Source organism: Chiloscyllium punctatum, chromosome 26 (genome assembly GCF_047496795.1).
Source record: "Chiloscyllium punctatum isolate Juve2018m chromosome 26, sChiPun1.3, whole genome shotgun sequence".
Taxonomy (NCBI): Eukaryota; Metazoa; Chordata; class Chondrichthyes; order Orectolobiformes; family Hemiscylliidae; genus Chiloscyllium; species Chiloscyllium punctatum.
Window position 1 is genome coordinate 72,140,718 of NC_092764.1, and position 24,305 is coordinate 72,165,022.

General features: G+C 45.5%; 1 protein-coding gene across 16 annotated transcripts in view; it reads right to left on the reverse strand.

The window, feature by feature from the left end:
- The window catches only part of mtss1lb (MTSS I-BAR domain containing 2b), a 175,356-nt gene that overhangs the window by 132,510 nt on the left and 18,541 nt on the right, over positions 1-24,305 (reverse strand). For all 16 annotated transcript variants that reach the window (XM_072547644.1, XM_072547633.1, XM_072547643.1 and 13 more), the window contains exons 2-3: positions 5,168-5,229; positions 824-897 (exon numbers count right to left, since the gene is read on the reverse strand). In XM_072547644.1, coding sequence (XP_072403745.1) covers positions 824-897; positions 5,168-5,229 — 136 coding nt within the window. The remainder of the gene's footprint in view (positions 1-823; positions 898-5,167; positions 5,230-24,305) is intronic.

Consider the following 24,305-nt stretch of genomic DNA (forward strand, 5'->3'; position numbering starts at 1 on the left):
CCTCTACCTCCCTCTTCCGTACAGTCACATCCTAAAGTGTATCTGTCCGAAAGCCTCCTGCTTTAATGTTAGGTCCTTTCCAGAATTAGACATTCTATCCTTCAGTAACACAATACTTGAGAGTTTTACTTTGGTTTGACAAGCTTTCCGCAGACAAATTCCGCAATAGCATTTTGTAGCACCCACTCTTCCTTTCACGCACCATCAAAGGGATAAGATCTTTCTCAGGGAGCATCTGGAAAGCTCCTTCAGTTTTCAGTAATATTCAGTGATAAATACACTGCACCAAGATGACATTTTCCATATCAAACGATCTCAGCATTCTCAACACCATTCAACTCTTGGATTCAATTTGATATGACATTTTCATTTCAGATATTCTTCATATCCCATCTCACTCCTTCATTAGTATTCAAACTTGGACCCATTTCAACATATCCATTATTCTATATATGAACCACTGTCATGCTCTCAATTAGCTTCCAATCTGTAACTCATTTCCAGGTATCTATTATTCTATATGGAAACTATCTGAACCACTGGATTAGATTCCAATCTCTAACTCACTCCTTGGTATCCACTATTCTATATTTAAACCATCTGAGCCCCATCTGATTTCAGTCTGTTACTCACTTTCAAATATCTAATATTCTGTTCTGAAGCCCCACACTTTGGGAAAGATTCAGAAAGTGATCAATAACTCTGGAGATGAACCATCGGGGCAGGATTTGACAGATCCTGCATCCTAAATGAAGTGGCTGAGCCTTCAAAGGGTTCTTCATGACACACTCGCAGCTGTTGAGTCAGCTGAAGTGTTTCCTACCTCGTGTGTTTGTCGCCATGTCCGCCACTTTCTGAAAGGCATCCAGGAAGGCGGCTGCTGCAAGCACAGTGGTCCTGTTGTGAAGAAAGGGAACACTGTTAGAAAGTATCTACACAGAGGCTGGTACAGGGTGGTTTGAGACCGTCACCTCTACAATCCAAATTTGCTTGGATAATGGTATCTCTCTCTCTCTCTCTCTCTCTCTCTCTCTCTATCTCTCCCCCCACTGGCTCAGACAAGACAGTTGGAGCTTCTCAACAATACTCCCAGCAGGTGCACCAAATGTGGCCTTCAATTGACTATGGCCCTCAGATAAAGGCAACACATCTTCATTGGCGGGTTGGGGGAAAGCGATTCAGAGACAGAGCAGACGGAATTAGGTCCACATACAGATATCATTAACAGCTGCTGGCCAGACATTGAACAATCAAGGAGGGACAGCGTCATTAATTTGGCACCAATAAACCCAAAGAAGAGTTTGGGAAATTTTTTTTTTGTGCTGGATTAGAATGAGGTCCTCACTACCAAATGGAGTGGCTGAGGTGAACAGAGTGAGTAGATTTAAGGGGAAGCTTGATGAATACATGAGGGAGAGTGTATTAGCACATTACACTGATTGGAGGAATCATAGAATCCCTACAAGGCAAATAAAGGTCATTCAGCCCATCAAGTCTGTATCAACCATCCAAAGAGCATCCCACTCAGGCTCACACCCCTACCCTTTCCATACAGCCCTGCATTTCCCATGGCTAATCCACCTAGCCTGCATATCCCTGGACACTATGGGCAATTTAGCACAGCCAATCCATCTGATCTGCATGTCTTTAGACTGTAGAAGAAAACCAGAGCGCAAAGCAGGACAATGTGCAGACTCCACAGACAGTCACCAGAGGCTGGAATCAAATCTGGGTCCCTGGCACTGTGAGGCAGCAGTGCTAACCACTGACCCACCCCAAGTGTAAAGCACAAATACTGGCTTGTGTCTGTGCTGCAGTTTTGTTTTTTTAAACATACTTCTGCTGGAATGTTAGTCTTCATTACAGAGAGGCTGGAGCTGGCGTGTGAAAGTTGTTTTGCAGTCCAACAAAACTCTGGGCACCTGACCTCAAGGAGGGTTTCTTAGCATCAGAGAATGAGCACTCAGGATCATCAGTGAGGATACCAGGGTTAAGGAGGCTCCGTTATAGAAACAGCTCATAGAAAATCAGCTTCCACTCCCTCAAATATAGAAAATTCAGAGTTCATCTTATTGGAGGGTTTAACGTGATTAAATGTTTTGATAGTTTCTCATTATCTACTCAATTTCATCCGGTTGGTTGGGGATTGGAAGGGTGGGTGGAAGAGGGGAGAGAGAGTCCAGAACAAAAAGGGGACAGCTTTAAATTTTGGATTGCACTCTTCAGGTTTGATGTCAAGAAGAATAGTGAAGATTTGGGACTTCCAGCTTACCTGCCTCTGACCCCCAAAAGGGGGGATATCTTACAGATCAGCCAAAGGCTCATTAAATGCAGGAACGGGCTAAAGGGGCTGAATGGCCCCTTGCTAACCAAGCTCCTAACCACTGAGTCTGTGACTGTGTGCGAAAGGAACACTCCAGAGGGTGGCCCCAACATTGTAGAGCTCTGACTCTGTGGGTGTTAAACTTCCCCAGTGCCTCCTCTCATTCTACTACCAATGCAACTGGCAGCTGCTGAACACCTGCCTGAGACAAGACAGCAGGACATAAACTGATGCTGCATGCCCCACCCCTGTGTCAAACTGTGATATGTCTGAGCTGGGAGAAAATGAAGTAGAAATTTGGAATATTCTATTCCTAGCATGAAATTTTAACTTTGAGAATGGAGGAGTGCCATGGAGAAAACTGAGCTATCCTGAGTGCTTTAACAGCTACACTAAACAATAAAAGTTTGATTGATCTTAAAACGTGGTCCATTCATACTTGCTAGGAGCAACATACATTTAGAAGCAGGAACCTGCAAACAAGAGGAATATCTCCAGGCCTTGTACCTTTTCTGATTAGCTAGGAGCTCAAGGAGTCTAATTCCCCATGGGTTTAGGGATTGTGACTGAGAAAGCAATCAGAGTCAACATGGCAAACAATCTGCTCTCATCTCTCCTGTTGTAGAGGTTGGGTAGTTTAACATTCGGCAATCCCTTTTTTTGTCCAGGTATGTGGAAGATGAAAAACTTCAGCAACACCTCTCTCAGAGCTTTTTCAAATAAAGGACAGTTTTAGAAAAACAATGAACTTGAAAATGGAAATTTGGATAATTAGTTGTATATTCACAACCCGAAGGAAAAGTAGAACTGGGTGGTCTCTTAATGGTTACACAAGAGCATATTACTTCACTTTAAGCTGAATTCTGATACTTTAGAGACATGTTAGCACCAGAAGTCTTTTGGGAAAGAAAGTGAGTGCCCAGGAATAGCTTGCGGATTGGTTTAAGTACAGTTTATCACAGAACTGAGGAGAGTGAGAACGCAGTTGGGACACAGGCCTTTCAGCCTGACAGCAGCAAAAATTACTCTCTTAATTGGAAAATAAATAACACTCAAATTACAAAAATAAAACAAACTGATTGCAGCTGAGACCTAGGTCCAACTGACCAGCTACCAAATCAAGACTCTCCATAGTTGACAACAATCTATAGAAAAAACAGGAAAGAAAACATGAGGTAGTCATATCAATTCCCCTTCTGGGCTCTGATTCACAGTGTTCGTACCTTCCTATATTACTTTCCCCTGCTCAAAGCCATTTTTAAAATCCTCATCTTATGGGCTTGTACATCTTGTGTGTGAATGTGTGATTTAAAGCAGATAAAGTTTACACATTAAAAAGTTATTAATAATCTGCTTTTGCCACAAATTCATTACAATAAATACACTTTGTTAGTTTCCTTGTTCATTGACAAAACCTAGTTTTTTTTTTCAATCTTAGGAAGTGGTCTCAGTCAGACATTAACTACCCAAGAGATTAAACTGGTCACATTTCACATTTATGAGGACTCATGGAATAATGTGACTTCATTCCCACCAGGATTGTGAATGTTTTAGACTAATTGGCTTGGTAGGTAAACCATAGGATGGATCCTGCACCCAGTAGCAATCTCCAATGGGACATCCACTCTTGCTGATGTACAGTAAATTAATCTCCCACATTGAACTGAGTCCAGAAGTGGGTCCCAGTCACCCTCTTGCCAATCCACCAGTCAGTTAAGGGACGCTGCATGGCAGCAGCGTCACCCACCTTTGGTGACTCGTCCATTTTGTCACAAAGTGCTGAGTCTTACCAGGGCAGGGGTATGGGAGATGTAGCAGCCAGATTTCCAACTTCCCACTTCTCCCAAATCTTTACCTGGGATCTCTGTTGGGAAGAGGGCAGAAGTGGAAATCAGGAGGGGACAGAATTCGGCCAACTCCACACTGTGATGCCGTCTCTTGTGGTTTAGCCCAGAACTGGGATGACATCACTCTCAGACTCATCACATGTGAGGGGGTGGTCCATAGGATTGGTCCCTCACAGACCAACAGTGGGAGGGTCACTATCTGTCACTGGGTCACAGACAGAAAATGAACCAAGCTCTTTAAAAAGGGAAATAGATGCATCTTTGGGGGTTGGCAAGATTAATGTTAAGGTACATTCGACAACTTACAAAAGTTAAATAGGTCACAAAACGGCCAAGGGTTTGTGGCACCTGTACATCAAAAAACAGTCAACAGGTTGGCACCTGATGTGTGGATTTCCTCTGGGTGCTCTGGTTTTTCCCACATCCCGAAGATGTGCAGGTTAGGTGGAGCCGTGCTAAATTGCCCATAGTGACCAGAGATGTACAGGCTGGTGGATTAGGGTTATATGGACAGGATTGGGGGAGGGGGGAGATGGGGGGGCGTGGTCTGGTTGGTGTGCTCTTAGGAGGGTCAGTGTGGATTTGATGGACTGAGTGACCTGCTTTCACACTAACGATTATGATGTTCACAGGTCAAGGAGTTAAAGACTATAAGAGTTTTATAATGTGACAACTCCAGAGGAATGGACACACACTTATTAAAGGACGATATTGTAAATGGGAGATTAAAACAGGAGATCATTCAGAGCACAGCGTACACTAGCCGACAATCTCTAGTAACTTTTAGCTTCATTATCCTCTGTATACACTTCATTCTTTTAGAAAGTGAACAAGAGCTCTTCCAGGGAAATGGGAAGGGAGTAATTTGGGGAAAGTGAGGTTTTCTCAAAGGGAAGAGTTGTTGAAATGTCATGGATCTCAGGGCAGGCTGGGTTGGGGATTACCTCTTCCTCTGCCCCATTAGGAGGCAGGTTTCATATCCCTCTGTTTGCCTTACCTGAGCTGAGAATGAAGCTTAGCAGCCTTAGCATTGAAGTCCTCCCAGATTGGATAGGAGCCCTGTGGGAAGCAAGAAGCCAGAATTAGCGCATTGCGAGCTAAAGCAATAAACAGAATGGTCTTTTCAGTTAAAGACGGCCCTCAAAATAAATACTTTAAAAGAGAAAAGCTGATGCATTCGATCGGAAATGAACCAAGAAACCAAGGTCTGTGGGGGACCAATCCTTATGGACCATCCCTTCACGTGATGAGTCGGTGAGTGATTGTTCATTCTCCAGTTGACCTCGGAAAGGCAGCTCACCACCACCTTCATGAACCACTGTGCTGTAGACAGACTTACAACGCTGCTGGGAAAGGAATTCCAGGATTTTGACCCAGCAACAATGAAGGAACAGTGATATATTTCCAAGTCAGGATGGTGAGTAGCTTGCAGGGAAACATGCAGGTGGTGTTCCCATAAACCTGCTGCCTTGTCTAAATGGAAATGGTCATGGATTGGAAAATTGCTTTTGAAGGCATCTCAGTTAGCTGTGGTAATGCATCTAATAAATGGTACACTGACACCACTGTGTGTCTATGGTGTACAGAGTGAATGATGATGATAGGGCATTGGGTATCAATTAAGCGGGCTGCTTTGTTCTGAATGGTGTTGAGCTTCTTGAGTGTTGTTGGAGCTGCACCCATCCAGGCAAGTGGGGAGTATTCCATCACACTCCTGACTTGTGCATTGTATGTGGTAGATAGGGGAGTTGTAGATGGTAGAATGGGAAAGTTCCTTTTGATGTTCTGGCCAATATTTGCCAACAACAGATTGTCCAGTTATTCCATTAATGACTTTTTGTGGGATCTTGCTGCACTTCCCAGCAAACTCTGTACCAACTGTTTTAATTAAAGCAGGGCTACTCCTGTACTGATTAACCCCATCCCACACCAACCTTGACATTCTCTACAGGAGGCTGATGAGGAGCCTCTGTCAGGGTGAGTTCAAGACCAGGCCCCCATAGATCTCTCAATGTTCAAGCTAGGACCAAGATGGCTATGATCTTGTTGAATAGTGGAGCAGGCCGCCCGAGTTTAATGGCTTGCTTCTTCTGTAAAAGTATGGGATCATAGGAAAGCTCACCAAAAGTGGCATAGTGGCTCAGAGGTTAGCGCTGCTACCTCACAGCACCAGGGACCCGGGTTCTATTCCAACCTCGGGTGATTATCTATATGGAGTTTGCACATTTTCCCCCTGTCTGGTTTTGTCCCGCAATCTGAAGATGTGTGGGCTAGGTGAAGTTGCCATACTAAATCACCCCATAGTGTCAAGGGACATGTAGGCTAGGTGGATTACCATGGCCACTGTAGGGTTATGGGGAATAAGGTAAAGTGGGTGAGTCTGGGTGGGATGCTCATTGGAGTGTTGGTGTAGATTCATTGGGCTGAATGGCCTACTTCCACACTGTAGAGATTCTATGAAAAGATGTTTCTTATTGGGGACTGCACACTCAGGTCTCTTCAGAATTGCGCGAGTCACCTCCCTGAAAACAATTGGAGAAAGGTCAATAACAATAACATTGTCCTAGCCAGGGACGCCCACATCTTGTGAGCGAACCTTTTTCTCAAGAATTTAACCAAAAGCTGCTCACCTCTGACAACTAATCCATACACATTAAACCAATAACAAATTTAAAAATCCCTACACCACCAACACCTAACACCAAATACCATCCACAACCAGCTCTATGTTTCTGTACAATAAACAGAACCTGTAGTAAGATATCTGCAACTGAGCATTCCCCAGCTGCCAGCAGAAGGGATTTAAAATGCTCTTCCAACTCTCTCCAGGAATACAGCCCCACTGACAGCCCACACAGGACTCAAGACAACAACTTGGTAAACACTGCTACTGTCAACACAATTTCCTTTGTAAAATATTTGTTCAGTCACACAATTCTGAAGAGACTAAGAGCGTGCGCAGTCTCCAATAGGAAACATCTTCATTTAATCAGAGTCTACTTAGTGTGGAAGCAGACCATTCAGCCTATCGAGTCCACACCAACTCTCTGAAGAGCATCTCAGATGAAAGAAAGGGGAGGGGGAGAGGGGAAAGAGTTTGGCAGCCAGAAGAAGGAGAAAGAGAATGAAAAGGATCTCCCACAGCATGTATGAAATAACTGGCATTGATAGAAGCAAAGAAAAGTGCTGGGTGATACAGTGAGACTCTGAGAAAGGTCAGAGGCAAGGAGCTGTGCCAGGGGCTACAGCTAGATCTCCACAACAAGCCCTTTCATCACCAATTACAAACAGCACGTTTCACTGCATCCGATAGACTCTCACAGCAGAGTTTTATAGACCCAATGGATTGAAGGCTTGGCAAGCATCCTCAGGCCTGCCCGGGCAAATGAAAGCCACTATCTGGCTTCAGTGAAAGGAACTGTGTCAGCTTGAAAAATGTCCAGGAGCAGAGTGACTTTATATTACAGAGAGATACAGAGAGACACGGGCATTCATATAGTGCCATTCACAACCTTGGGATATCCCGTAGTGCTTTATTATTGCACATTATTCTGTCTCAGTCGACAGACAGAGAAGCTTGGCAGTGCGCACACAGCAAGATCCCATTAACAAGGATAAGAAGATTGTTCAACTGAATCTGCTTTGGTTGAAGGAAGAATTTAGCCAGCTCTATCAGTGTACAGTGAACACACTGTGTGTCCATTAACTGAGGATAGGCTCAAGGCTATGGGTGGGCACTGACTGACTCTTGCTCCAAGCCCACCCAAGGTGGTCAACAAGCATAAATAGCTCCTACTTTGCCAGTTGTCTCCTCACTTGGAATGGATGCGCCATGGAGTTGCTGTGTAGACTTGGCCCATTCCCAGGAGGAGGTCCAACCTCACCATATTCCCATTACAACCCCTTCTTCAAAGAATATCTCACTGTGGCTTCATCTTGCCATGGGAGTGAGGGTGAGCAAGATCATGTGACATTGCATCACTTCCTATGATGACTATTGCTGTATCTCATTAGCAAATCACAAAAGACAATTTTCATTCTCACATGAGATAAGGGTATTGTTTCCAAGGGCAATGTGACCTTGAACTGAGGGGTTGGTGCTTGCTAGATGAGTTCAGAGGGCAGTTAAAAGGTCCAAAAAAGGTTTCCTGAGGTTGTGAATGGTGCTATATGAATGCCCATCCCCTCTTTTTATCTCTCTATTAAAGAGAGAGAGAGAGAGAGAGAGAGAGAGAGAGAGAGAGAGAGAGAGAGAGGCACTCAGTTCCTGGGCATTTTCCACCAGCTATTTTAGTTTTCCCAGGACCTGATCCTTCTATGCCCAAGTTCTGATATTGTCAGCCGTGACCGAAAGCTTGTCCAGAAAATGAAAAACCTTGACGGACTCTTCCACTTGTGATGCCATCGATGGTGTATCTGCCAGCGGGAGGCAGCTCAATGCATCCACATTTGCTATGTGGTCTTCCAGACAGTCTTCCAACTTGTAATTCAACATACTCACCATTAGAGCCCACCACTGAATTCAGCCTAAAGCTATAGGCGACACTGCCTTGTCCTCTTTCAGTAGGACTAGCAGAGGCTTGTGGTCCATTATTATTACAAATTTACATCTAAAAAGGTATTGGTGGGACTTCCTAACTCCAAATATGACCACCAAGCCTTCGTTCAAAACCCTGGGCAAATCTATGGTTTACATCAGCCAAAGTCCTGGACGCATACAGTATCAGGCAGTCCTGTCCATGGGGCCACCTACAGGCCAATACTACCCTGATACCTTGATACTCCTGTTTATATCCATCTGCCAGAGCTCCTGATGTGATCCGATCAATCAGAGAACTTAATCTATGAGGTCCACTTGGCTGACCTCATTATAATCATTACGTGGGATGTGAACACGTGACCCAAAGTAGACTGAACCTCTATTCTTGGAGCAGTGGCATTAACCACCAGACCACCACCTTCCTGCCTTTAACAGCTTCTATACTACATAAGGTGTGAGAAGCCAGGTGAAAACAGGCATCCTGCACACACCATCCATGCAGCTCTCTAACCAGAGAGCCAGGGACAGACACAGACACAGAGACTGATGAATATATACGAAAGAATTATTTTAACTGGTGTCAACCACTTGGTCATTTTCCCTGCAGCCCCCCTGGTGTCTCAGCCACGTATAGCCAGCTCCCCTCCCATTCATCTTCACCCACCTCATCCCAAACCCTGGGCAGTGAATTACGAGGCGGATTCCCCATTAAAACTGGGTCCTGGGGAACGAGACACAATTTACAGCACACTGTGAGGGTGAGCACAGACTGATACATGGCTTTGGAATGCTGTCTCCCAGCAGGGGCGTAGTTTGTAATTGGGTGGGGGGGTGGAATTCCACAATGAAGACAGTGGATCAGTAGGGCAGAGACCAATTACTACCTTCACAGGAAAACAAGGACCTGGGGGCTCTGGCTGTTTCCAATAGAGAGGCTCACAAGTTAACTGGAACTCCATGAGCATTTAGCATTATATTTAAATAGGCAGTGTTAGTAACTCTGAGCAGGGTCACTATAAATATGTACACTGAACAAGGTTAGAATTTCCTTGTTTGAAAATAATGGAGTCCTCTGCTCTAACCAGGAGGCCTTTTCATTATTGAAAGTGAAGGAAAAAGTGTTATTTCCTGAAGGAATCATCTAATTGTGAATACATTAGTGAGGACATGTGTTGCATATTTATAGATCTACAAGTGCCCCCTATGAAAGATAAGCATCAGATAGCAAACTGGCAAGAATTCTCACCCCACCCCCCCTTGTTCAGTTAGTGGATCTTTGTCAGAGAGTATCTGAGAAGACAGACAGATGGACACTTGGATTAACGTCCCATCTCAAACATGGTTTTCTCCTACAATGCAGCACTCTCTTAACACTGCACAAAGAGTATGGAGGCTCTGGGGTGGGTCTTGAACCCAGAGTAGTGGGTTAGACACCTTCAAGTGGGGTATGGGGCAGGGAGAGTGTCATGTGGAGTGTATCTGACTAATAGATTTGCCCACCAGGAACTCCAGATAAGCTCCAGCTCCAACCATTCATGTGTGGAAGACATAGAATTACAAGGCACATAGAGGCCATTCAACCCAACAAGTTATATAGAAACAAAAAATAGGAGCCGGAGGCCATTCGGCCCTTGGAACCTGCTCCACCATTCAATGTGATCATGGCTGATCATCCAACTCAGTCCCCTGTTCCTACTTTCTCCCCATACCCGTTGGCCCTTCTAGCCCTAACATCGGTATCAACTCCTTCCTGAAACCATTTGATGCTCTGGCCCTTACCGTCTTCAGTGGCAGAGAATTCCACAGCTCACCACTGTCTGGGTGAAGACATTCCTCCTCATCTCAATCTGAAATGGCCTTCTGCAATATCCTTAAACTGTGATCCCTGGTTCTGGACTTCCCAGGTCATTAGGAACATCTTTCCTGTGTTTACTCTGTCTGGTTCTGTTAATATTTTCAGTTTCTATGAGATCACCTCTCATTCTTCTAAACTTATTGCTCCACATAAGCCTCCTCCCACTGTACCTCAACATTCCCCTCTATTCTTTTCCTCTTATGGTAATTACTGACTTCCCTTAAAACACAATTACATTATTGACTTCAATTACACCTGTGGCAGTGAGCACTACAAATAAGCGACTCTCCAGATAAAGATGATTCTCCTGTATTCCTTACTCATGACTGTCTCATCATTATGGCCACCACAGCCTGGGAACATCTCCTCTGTGCCTTGCCTAAATATACTCCTTCATGATGTTCAGAGTCTGTGTTGGGTTCAGCTTTCATTCTTTTGCAAAGACGAGCCCTTGCCCAATCTTACCCACTGACTCACAACTCCTCCAGCCCAACACGGAATAATAGCAGCGAGATTCTGCCAGAGTCCCAGTCCTTCATAAACAATTTCATTCCAGCCTGGGCATATTCTACATCTGCAGGTTCTCTTCACTTTCTTTGGTTGTTCCCCCACCCCACCCCCGTCTTGTTTGTCCGTCTTGGTGCCTTTCAGTCTCCGGCTCCTCTAGCTGCTGTACATCCAGGAGGTGAAACACTCTTGGTCATCTCTCTGTCACAATATCCTGCAGGTGCCTCCAACCAGTCCAATGCAGCCTTTCCTTGTTGGGTCTCCCCTAACCAGTTCCGTCTTTTATGATCTGGTGTCATAGAGTCATAGAGATGTACAGCACAGAAGCAGACACTTCGGTTCAACCCGTCCATGCCGACCAGTTATCCCAACACAATCCAGTCCCACTTGACAGCACCCAGCCCATATCCCTCCAAACCCTTCCCATTCATATACCCATCTAAATGCCTTTTAAATGTTACAATTGTACCAGTCTCCACTACTTCCTCTGACAGGTCATTCCATACCCGTACCACCCTCTGAGTGAAAAAGTTGCCCCTTAGGTCCCTTTTATATCTTTCCCCTCTCACCCTAAACCTATGCCCTCTAGTTCTGGACTCCCCCAACCCAGGGAAAAGACTTTGTCTATTTATCCTATCCATGCCCCTCAATTTTGTAAACCTCTATAAAGGTCACCCCTCAGCTTTGCGTCTTCTCCACAGCCTATGAGGGATATTGAGGCTGAAAATTCACACGCAATGATTCATTAGCATTTACTGTCAAGGTTCCTACAACTTTGGACTCTTTTTAAAAGGGGCCCAGTTAAGACACAGTGGTGGACCAGAATATATACTCGCTCTGCTACTTGAACCATGCTCCCAACAGATGGTGATTGGAATTTCTCTTTTAGTGTTTAAGTCAACAGTACAGCCAGTGGATGAGATAATGGAAGGTGACTGGAACTACATTCAGCAAGAGTCAACATCTTCTGTACAGGAGGACATCTTTAATTAGGAAGCAAACAAATCATTCAAATCACTGTGCTGTCCGTCAGTGACTTGTCGGGATCTCCGATATACTCCAGCTCCACATAATCTTTAAACGACTGGCTTTCTCATCTCATACAGGAGCTGAGAGGGGAAAGGGTTAAACTAGCTGAGCAGGCCAGCTCCTCCCTTGTTGATGTCCTCAAACAGTAAGTGCATGCTTCCTCCCATGTACTCTGCACTGATATGGCAACAACTTTGTTGTACAAGCTGTCAACATGCTCAGCACCTTCCGATCCAACAGCCAAACTGTTAACAAGCAACTCTGTATTTAAACTGAGAAAATCACGGTGAAACAACATCTCAGCTCCAGGATTAGTGCCACATGAACTGGGCATCGGGAGGAGTGAGAATACACAGGATCAGAGTCATGGACGGTGACTGCAGAGAGCGAGAATTCACTGGATCAGGATGGGGGACAGTGACTGCAGAGAGCGAGAATTCACTGGATCAGGATGGGGGCGGGGGGGTGACTGCAGAGAGCGAGAATTCACTGGATCGGGATGGGGGCGGGGGGGTGACTGCAGAGAGCGAGAATTCACTGGATCAGGATGGGGGACAGTGACTGCAGAGAGCGAGAATTCACTGGATCAGGATGGGGGCGGGGGGGTGACTGCAGAGAGCGAGAATTCACTGGATCCAGGGTGGGGGCGGGGGGGTGACTGCAGAGAGCGAGAATTCACTGGATCCAGGGTGGGGGCGGGGGGGTGACTGCAGAGAGCGAGAATTCACTGGATCCAGGGTGGGGGTGAGGGGGTGACTGCAGAGAGCGAGAATTCACTGGATCAGGATGGGGGCGGGGGGGGTGACTGCAGAGAGTGAGAATTCACTGGATCCAGGGTGGGGGCGGGGGGGGGGGGTGACTGCAGAGAGCGAGAATTCACTGGATCAGGATGGGGGCGGGGGGGGTGACTGCAGAGAGCGAGAATTCACTGGATCCAGGGTGGGGGCGGGGGGGGGGGGGGGGTGACTGCAGAGAGCGAGAATTCACTGGATCAGGATGGGGGCGGGGGGGGTGACTGCAGAGAGCGAGAATTCACTGGATTCAGGGTGGGGGCGGGGGGGGTGACTGCAGAGAGCGAGAATTCACTGGGACAAGGTCAGTGACAGTGACTGTTAGAATGATGCGAACATGTATCTTGACTACACAGAGTTAACAGCTGGTGCGATCAACTTTGAATCAATGCCCTGGTGAGATTAACATCTTTTATTGTCAAGATGAATTACATTAAAAACAAACATGATTATGAGCTACACACTGCATCTTCTGCAATAGATGGAGATGGGAAGCAGATTCAGGGAAGTAGGGAATCTACCAGTTTCCCTTTGTTAAAAGGCGTTGGAGCATCCAGTACACATCAATGGCACAGGGAATCCCACTGGTGGGATCTTTGTTGCACAGGATCTTTGCTGCATCTCCTGCCCCAAATCAGGGCTAACCTTCCAAAAGGACCAATTGGAAAGTGCTCCAGCAATACCCTGCTACTAATAAAGCTGCCGTCTAAAGGCAGGGCTTCCTACTTCGACATGTGTTGCTGTTAGGGTACTGTCGTGGCTCACTTCCCCCCTCCATGCTGTTAGACAGAACCCCACCCTGCCTCACCTCTCCTGAGGGCCCGACCCAGAGTGTGTCCCACATCTGACTGCACCATCCCAATCACAGGTTATCCTTTGATCAGCAAACCGAGCCAATGAACAGTGCACAGTTACTGAACTAAAGGTAGGGACCACCACCCCTCTCAATTTACCTCCCGTGCTGCTCACATAGCACAAAGCTGACAAACACCAGATTTCCAATTTTTAGCTTGCACCCCCAACCCACAGATCCCAGCCTGAGGTGAAATCCTTCCAGCACCGGGAGTACTGCCCATCTCCCTAGTCACCAACACGGAATCCATTGCAGTTTTAAACCCAAGGCCCAAACTGGAGGTTTATTTTCACCCTTCACCTCCATCTCTCTAGGAACTAGGGGTGGCATGGTGACTCAGTGGTTAGCACTGCTGCTCACAGTGCCAGGGACCCGGGTTCGATTCCAGCCTCGGGCGACTGTCAGCACGTTCTCCTAGTGTCTGCGTGGGTTTCCTCCAGGTGTTCCAGTTTCCTCCCACATGTGTGGGTTAGGTGGATTGGCCATGCTAAGTTACCTCAGTGTTCAGGGGTCTCTTCAGAGGGTGGAGTCTATGGGCTGAATGGCCTGTTTCCACATTGTAGGGATTCTACTCACTGACCGAATGAGTAACTATAACCAGAGAGTCTGCCCGTGGATGTCAGCATGAGGAACAGTTAATTGACAGTACTCAACCACAAAGGGCTCATTGAGAGGCTGCCTTCCTCTGTTTCATGTTCATATAACTGTGAGCAGACAAATTGATCCGTCTCTCTGTGTTTACAGAGCCACTTTGTGGGGAATGAACAAGCCCCACACCAGATCAAACAGCAGTGGCCAAGACGCAGTGCAAATGCCACTGGACCCGATTCCACAGGGGTTTATGTGCCTGACAGGAACAACAAAACAAACTCATGCTTGGAATTTCATTTGGGTATCACCAGAGCCCACCCTCTATCAAGTTAAGGGGAGGCTGAGGAGAGTTTTAATGAAGGTGGATAAAATTGAGAGTGGCCTGGAAAAAAAGTGGACAGGAAGAGTCAATTTTCACAACATGCGCTTCAAACACTTTAACCTATAGAGCAGTGGACAATAATGGAAAAGCATTAGGTTAGATGGTTAAGAATTATAGAATCAGACAGTATAGAAGAAACCCTTTGGCCCATCAAGTCTGTACTGTCAAAAATATACTGTTACCAACACTAGTCCCGCAGCCTTGAATGCGATGACATTTCAAGTGTTCATCCAAGCATTTTTAAAGTGGAAGTTTCTCACCTCAACTACCCTGACAGGGATTCCTGATCCACCACCCTCTGAAATTACATTCCCTCAAATCCCCTCTAAACCAACTGCCTCTCACTTATAAAAATATGCACCCCTTTTTATTGACCCTTTGATTAAGGGAAACAACTGTTTTCTAGCCACCCTGTCCACGCCCCTCAATCTTTATCCTCCTTTCTCAGGTCCATCCTCAACCTTCTCTGCTTCAAGGAAAATAACCCGAGCTTGTCCAGCCTCCCTTCATCGCTGGAATGCTCCATCCCAGGCAACATCCTGGTGAATCTTCTCGGTATCCCCTCCAGTGCAATCACAACCTTCCAATAGCATGGTGACCAGAACTCCAGCTGTGGCCTAACCAAAGCTCTGTATAACTTGATCATAATCTCCCTGCTCTTATAACCTATGCCATAACTGATTCAGGTAAGTATCCCATATACCGTCTTGACTACCCTATGCACACCTCCAGGGATCTGTGGATAAGCTCCTCAAAGTCCCTCTATTCCTCTCAGCCTCCTAGTGTCCTGCCATTCATTGGGAGAAGTGACAAGACCAGGGAGTACTCAGAGTGCATTACCTCACATTTATCCATATGCCCATCTGACCAATCTATTTATATCCTCCTGCAAATTAACACCTTCCTCACCATTGCCAACCACTTCTCAAATCTTTGTGTAATCCACAAACTTATCATTGAATATAGTATAGTACAGCACAGTACAGGCCCTTCGGCCCACAAAGTTGTGCTGAGCATTAATATTAATCTAAGGTCAACCTAACCAACACTCCCCTCAATTTACTGCTGTCCATGTGCTTGTCCAGCAGTCGATTAAATGTCCCTAATGTCTTTGACTCTACCACTACTGCTGGCAGTGCATTCCACACACCAACCACTCTCTGCAAAGAACCTATCTCCGACATCTTCCTTATACCTTCCTCCAACCACCTTAAAATTATAACCCCTCATGATAGCCATTTCTGCCTTGGGGAAAAGTCTCTGGCTATCTATTCTGTGTTTCCCATTACCTTGTACACCTCTAACAAGTCACCTCTCTTCCTTCTTCTCTCCAGTGTGAAAAGCCCTAGCTCACTCAACCTCTCTTCATAGGACATGCCCTCCACTCTAGGCAGCAACCTGGTAAATTTCCTCTGCACCCACTCTAAAGCAAATACATCATTTCTATATTGAGGCGACCAGAACTGGACACAATATTTCAACTGTGGTCTAACCAGGGCTTTATAGAGCTGCAGCAAAACCTCCTGGCTCTTAAACTTAACCCCCCTGCTAATCAAAGCCAAAACAACATATGCCTTCTTAAAAACCCTATCAATTTGGGTGACAACTTTGAGGGATCCATGTACATCGACACCAAGATCCCTCTGCTCCTCCACACTGCCAAGAATCCTGTCTTTAACCCTGTATTCAGCATTCAAATTCGACTTTCCAAAAGGCAGCACTTCACATTTATCCAGGTTGAACTCGGTCACTTCTCAGCCCAGCTACCCCCTACATTTTCATCAATGTCATTGATGAGCATCACAAACCCAGCATGGATCCTTGTGGTACACCATTGCACACAGGGCTCCAGTCACACTAACAGCCTTTTACCACCACCCTCTGTCTTCTGTCACCAAGTCAACAGTGGATCCAACTTGTCAGGTTACTCTCTCTGCATTGTTTCAGTTGACCAGATGATTAATATCTCAGAGTTTCTACATTTCTTAAAAAAAAGTGACATTTGCCTTTTTGTTTAAAGAAGCACTTTAAAGAAGCATTCGTTCCTGTCGCCCATTAGGATGCTAATCGTTGTCTGGAAGAATGAGATGTGGGAAATGGAATGGGGTCAAAGTTGAACTCTAATTGCTATGTCACAAGGTTTTCCAAGAGGCCAAACTAGCTGATCTAGAAAGGTTGCATTGTCGTCATTGGGCCCAGAGCATTGCTGGTGTTTACTGATGTTAGTCTCCTCGGAAAGGGCTGGTACTGAGGCAGCAGCAGAGATAAAGTATTCACTTTGAACCACAATCAATAGTCATCTGGGGGGTGGCACACCTCGCATACAATATTACAATGCCCAAGAAATATGAATGAAGGTCAGCTATGTCGAGGTTTAGGACAGCAGAAAGGTGAAGAGCTCAGAGAAAGGGAAGAGCCCCACTGAGCTGAATACTGCAGCAGAGAAGAACTTTATAGTCATACCGATTGTTCCTCGCCCCCCCCCCTCCTCACCCCCACCCCTCCAGGAGGACCTACTGCATCCTTAGTGGGAAGATTAATAAAGGAAGAATTGCAGGGGCAGAATGAAGCAACAAGTTTAGTTCAACCTTGCGTCTGGAATGAGCCTATTCCAGTCCTGACATAGTCAGTTTCACTTGTTAGTCTGGACAGAGGACTAAAATCAGAGAGCAGTACAGCATGGAAACAGACCCTTCAGTGCAACTCATCAATGCTGACCAGGCTTCCCAAACTAAACTCGTCCCACTGGCCTGCGTTTGGCCCACATCCCTCTAAACCTTTCCTATCCATGTACCTGCCCAAATGTGTTTGAAGTGTTTTAACTGTACCTGTATCTACCAGTTCATTTCACTCTCTATGAAAAAAGTTGCCCCTCAGGTTCCTTTTAAATCCATCTCCTTAAAAAAATGTCCCCTAGTTTTGAACTTCCCCACCCTGGGGAAAAGACACCTGCCATTCACCTTATCCATGACTTTGTAAACATCTATAAGGTCACCTATCAACCTCCCATACTCCATTGAAAAAAGGCCCAGCCTATCCAGCTTCTCCTTATAACTCAAACCCTCCATTCCTGACAACATCTTTGTACATCTCTTCTGAACCCTCTCCAATTTAATATCATCTTTCTTGGAGTTTTAGAGCCAGGCCCATTCACCTGGCTTGACATCTACAGACCTGTCTTCCTGTGAGAAGTTACTGACATGTGGGATCTCAGTGCAGAGCCATCCAAGGGTAGGGGGACGGAGCACGAGGGAAAGGCAGGAGCACAACACCTCAGACTGCACGGGCACAACACAAATGTAAATGAGCAGTAGCTGGTCTCAGGGCATGGAGCAACTGGATCCTCACAAGAAGAAGGTGAGTGCAGAAGAAATAGTGGAAGTGAAATGGGAAAACTTTGGGAGCTAGGGGTCTGCTGAGAGAACATGGGATGAGAAAATGGTGGCAGGGCAGGACCTGACTACAAGGGGAGGGGGAGGGGCAATGGAGGGCAGGACTGTATGTGAGGGATTCATTGGGACACACTGCTGATTATGTATATTAGTGGCTTAGAAACAGGAGTGGTCGCTCACTTTTTACAAACATACAACAAATAATATTTAGCAGCATTTTAAAATATCCTCACTGTTCAACTTCGGAGGTGCGTGTTTACTTTTCGGAGTCCACATCCAGTCTTAACCAATCAAGCACAGAGAGAATAATCAGTTACAAGACTTACAATCAAACACAGATCAATTTCCTGCTTTTCCCCTGCTTTTCAAAAGTTTGCTTGAAGACACCTTGCTTTTATGAAAGACCTATATTAGTACCTGTTTTTGCTAACCGAAAGAAATCCGAAGAGGATTTTTGCTTTTATGAAAAACGGTGAAATTGTTTCCATACATATTAATGCTTTAAGCCATTTCAGCTTACAAAAGGTGTATGCATGTGTGTTGGAGGAGGACTAGTGTGACTGTGTGAAAGGGAGATGACTGGGACAGCAGGACTCTGCATGTGGAGGCGCATCTAGAAGAGGTACAGGACTTTGTGGGGGAAATCATTGGGAAATAGGACTTTGTACAACATGGAGGGAATAAGGGGACAGGATTGGGGGGGGGCACTTTAGCTGAGAATGGGATGTCATACAAACCCAATCAATCAATCAGTTTGATTTCTGCAAAAGCCGTTGTAGCTAACTGCTTGAATGTCAACTCCTGAAAATTGTGTTATTGGTGCAAAGGCAGGGTAGAAGAGGTTGTTCAATCAGAAACCAGAGAAGGTCATTCAGCTCACGTCAAATTCAAAAGAGTAAACCACATACTCTCTGCAAAGGCTAGCCTCTCAGATAAACTGCTACGGGCTTTGAATCACAAATCCACCCAATTGCCCTTCAGAGACAGTACTAAACTGCGGTTAGTGAACAGGAACTTGGGAAAAGGTTGGTGGGGGGGTGTGGGGAGAGAAGAAGAAGGGAAAAACGGCCAGGACTGAAGGATCATCATCTTCAAATTAGAATCAAGCTGTTCTAGAGTCACATGCAAAAGACATGCAAACAGAAGTGAAACCTAGAGTGGTCTCCCTCAAGAGTGGGGCAACTCCAGTTTTCAAGTTAGAGATGGATAGGATTTTGTTGGAGGACAGTGTAAAGGGAAGGTGAACAAATGGAGTGCAGATGCAAAGTGGTCATGATGCAACTCTCTGACTGGACAGCTCAACCAGCTGCCCACTCTTCATCCTACTCTCGTTATAACAAGCTGTAAACCTGACCTGTCAAACCCAGCCCAGCTACAGGATCTGCAATCCAGACTTGGAAAGAGGGTTCAGACCCACCGGGTGACAGATTCCTATCTTGTACAGTCAATTGAAGAATGTCATTTCCTTTAAACTGGTTCAATCCCAATTGATAGCCTGCCCTCTGTGATCAGACAAAACCATTATCGATCCAATGTTTTAATGTTTTTTTCCCCTTGATTTCTCCAAATTTTCTTGACGGTGGCAATATTTACAGCTTCTTGCACTTTAGAAACAGTGACAGGATCAGACAGAGTCAGGATGGATTTACAAGACAGAAATTGTGCTGTATAAATCTACTGGAATTTATCGTGGATTCAACTCGAGGAGTTGATAAGGGCGAGCTAGTGGAGGTTTTTTACTTGGACTTTCAGAAGACAGTTAATAGATTCCACGTAAAAGATTAGCATGTAAAATTGAAGTGCACGGGATTGGGACAATGTGCAAACATGGATAGAGAACTGGTTGGCAGACAGGAAACAAAGTAGAAATAAAGAGGCCATTTTGGAGATTAATAGCTATTAAGTAGTGGGTTACCGCAGGGATCAGTGCTCGGTTATTAGATCTGAGGGGAGGCGATGGCCGAGTGGTATTATCCCTAGATTGGACCTGTGGGAAGGTGATGGCCAAGTGGTATTATCCCTAGATTGGACCTGTGGGAAGGTGATGGCCAAGTGGTATTATCCCTAGATTGGACCTGTGGGAAGGTGATGGCCAAGTGGTATTATCCCTAGATTGGACCTGTGGGAAGGTGGTGGCCAAGTGGTATTAACCCTCGATTGGACCTGTGGGAAGGTGATGGCCTAGTCGTATTAGTGCAAGATCGGACCTGTGGGAAGGCAATGGCCAAGTGGTATTATCCCGAGACTGGACCTGAAGGAAGGCGATGGCCAAGTGGTATTATCTCTAGACTGGCCTAGTGGTATTAGCACTAGATTATTAATCCAAAAGGCCAGGCAAGGGTCTGGAGCCCTAGGTTTGAACCCCGCCATGGCAGGTGTTGGAATTTGAATTGAATAAAATAAAATCTGGCCATGAAACTTTTGTCAGGAAAAACCTATCTAATTTATTAATGTCTTTTAGGGAAGGAAACCACCATCCTTACCTCGTCTGCCCTAAGTGTGACTCCAGATCCACAGCAATGTGGTTGACTCTTAACTGCCCTCTGGGTATTTAGGGGCAGGCAATAAATGCTGGCCCAGCTAATGATGCTCGGGTCCAATGAATTAATTTTATTTTACATTCACAATATGTATTAGTGGTTTAGACTAACTAGCTAAATAGAATATCTACAAGCTTGCAGATGACACAAAGCTGGGTGGGAGGGTGAGCTGTGAGGAAGATACAGAAATGCTTTAGTGTCATTTGGACACATTAGGTGAATGGACAAATGCGTGGAGATGAAATAATAATGCGTAGAAATGAAACATTATCCACTTCTTTAGCAAAAACTGGAAGGCAAATTATTGAAATGGTGATGGATTGGTAAAGGGGGAGGTGTAATAAGACCTGGGTGTCCTCATACAGGAGTCACTGAAAGTAAGTGTGCAAGTGCAGCAGACAGTAAGGAAGGTAAATGGTATATTTGCCTTCAAAGTGAGAGGATTTGAGTACAGGAGCAGGGCTGTCTAGGTACAATTGTACAGGACCTTGGTGAGATCACGCCTGGGAGTATTGTGTACTGTTTTGGTCTCCTTATCAGAGGCTGAATGTTCTGGCTTTGGAGGGAATGTAACAAAGATTTACTAGACTGATTCCTGGGATAGCAGGATTGATGCAGGAAGAGAAACTAAGTTGGTTGTAACTATATTCACTGGAGTTTCGAACAATGAGGGGGATCAAAACATTGAATGTTTTCAAGGAGGAGTTAGATATAGTTCTTGGGGTTGAAAGGATCAAAGAGGAGGTGTAAGCAGGAACAGGATAGAGTTGGATCTAGCAATCTGCCGATCTTTTGCCTCTAATGATCATATTGATTGGCAAAGCAGCCTCTCCCTGTGCCTATTCTCTATGTTTCTTAGTCTTTTCAGGATAGGTGCTGTCCATGATAGGGCTTTAGTAAACTTTATAGAGTTACTAACTTAAACACAGTGCAAACTTCCAAGTCATTTTTTTAATATAAATGCCATCATCGATGGATTGATTTCACCAAAGACCTAGCTGCAATCAAACTGGCGAAGAAGGAGATACTAGGTTCCAGTCTAGTCCTCACTCAAACTGGTCGCACACCATCAGTAATGGGCACTGAATCTAACTTCAGGGCCCTCAGAGAGAGGCCTCATCAGTGAGCCCACACAGTGAGTGGGGCCTGGACCTTCACAGCCTTGGAAATTCAGTTACCATGGAAATGGTTCATTTATGACTGACAGCCCAAGTAATTGAAACTTTTACGTGTTCATATCCTTGGGAAAGAGGGAGTGATGCATCAACTGATTCGTTCCATCCCTGCCCTGTATCACAGCTCTCCCGCCCTCACTCCAATGTTTGCAAAATCAATCTATATCTGAAAATCTATAAAAATAGTCAGGTACTTTACTTATTCATTCATGGGACATGGGCATTGCTGGCTGTCTGGCATTTGCCCATCCCTAGTTGTTCTTGAAAAAGGTGGTGGTGTCCTGCCTTCATGAAGCAATTCATCCATGTGCTAGGTTGACCCACAATGCTATGGTGGGGGGGGTGGGGGGGGGACATTTCCAGGTCAGGATGGTGAGTAGCTTGGAGGGGAACTTGCAGGTGATGTTCCCATGTATCTGCTTCCCTTGTCCTTCTCAATGGAAATGTTAATAGTTTTGGAAGATGCTGTCTAAGGATCTTATAGATAGTACACAGTGCTGTTACTGGTGGTGGAGGGAGTGGATTTGTGCAAATCAAAAGGGACTGCTTTGTCCTGGATGGTGTCAAGCTTCTTGAGTGTTATTGGAGGTGCACCCATCCAGGCAAGTATTCCATCACAGTTCTGACTTGTGCCTTGCAGATGGTGGACAGGCTTTGTAGAATCAGGAGGTGAGTTACTCATCAGAATTCCTAGCCTCTGACCTGCTCTTGTAACCACTGTATTTATACAACAAGTCTAATTGAGTTCCTAGTTAATGATAACCCCAAGAATATTGATAGTCGGGGATTCAGTTTTGGTAATACTACGAGTGTCAAGGAGCAGTGATTAGAGTCTCTCTCATTGGAGATGGTCATTGCCTGGTAGTTGTGTGGCACAAATATTACTTGCCAATTGACAGCCCAAGCCTGAATATTGTCTAGATCTTGTTGCATTTGAACATGGACTGTTTCAGTATCTGCAGGGTTGCAAATGGTGCTGAATACTGACCACTGATGACTGCACCACCCCACTTCTGACCTTACGATGCAGGGAAGGTCATTGGTAAAACAACTGAAACTAGTTGGGTCATTAGGTCCCCTACGGTATGGAAACAGGCCATTTGGCCCAACAAGTCCACAATGACCCTCTGAAGTGTAACCCAACAAGACCCTTTCCCTTACCCTGAGGAACTCCTGCAGAGATGTCCTGTAGCTTGGTGGACTTTTGACCTTTGAGGCCTATGAATTCAGTTATCATTGCCAGAGCAATGGCCATTCAGAATGTTGCTGTAATACTATTAACATTTCCCTTACCTCATTTCCCTCCTCTCCACATAGAGTGTAATGATATGTCCACATAGCTTCCATTCAATTCCCAAATCTGCCTCACCACGTTCTTTTTGAATTGTCCTAGCAACACGTTTTGCCAACTATACCAATAGTTCAAGTGTTGACTGGACATCAGATATTTTCTAGTTCCCCTGTTCAGAGTTGTTATGGCACATGTCTGGAGGAGGTGGGACTTGAACCCATGTCTCCTGCTCAGATACTGGGACACTACCCCTGCACCACAAAGTCTGCAGAGTCAAGTTATATGCTGTTCTGCTCAAACTTTTATGTCAACTCTCTCTCCATCAACAACAACAATGATTACTTGTTCTCCATATAAACATACAGCCAATTAGGTTCACAGGAGAAAGTGTGGACAGCAGATGCTGGAGAGTCAGAGTTGAAAAGCCTGGCGCTGGAGAAGCACAGCAGGTCAGGCAAGGAGCAAGAGAGTCATTGCTTCGGGCCAAGCCACATTCCTGATGAAGAGCTTATGCCCGAAAGGTTAACTCTCCTGCTCCTCGGATGCTGCCTGATCTGCTGTGCTTTTCCAACACCACACCTTTTTATCAGTAGGTTCTCAGCCAATTATGAATCATCAACAATTTCCTAGTTCCACTTGGCTTCAGGCATTCCAGCCAGACCCTTCTAGATAATTTTCCTGATGACCAGAGAGTCCAGAACCAGGAATAAAAGAATGTGGGGGTAGGCCATCTAGGACTGAAATGAGGAGAAAAGTCTTTACCCAGAGAGTTGGGAGCCACTGCCACAGAAAACAGTCAGGGCTGAAACATCAAATGCATTCAAGGAGATAGATGTAGTTCTTAGGGCTAAAGAGATGAAAGGGTATGGGAGAGAACAGGAACAGGGGACTGAGTAGAATGATCAGCCTTGATCCTGTTGGACAGTGGAACAGGCTTGAAAGGCCTACTCCTGCTCCTGTTTTCTATGCTTTCATTGTAACAGTTGAAGGGATTCAGTCCTCCTCCTCCACTGTATTGCTTCCTTTCCCCTATTTCTTGTTCCCCGAGACAATGACCCTTTCCTCCCACAGATCCTCCAATCGCTCACTGTGTAATCAGACTGTGAGCAGATCGGAGTTTTCCCAGGGTCAGCCACTGGCTGGCAGCCAGGAACAGAAATCTTATCCGTCGCTGCAATTCCTTGGGAGA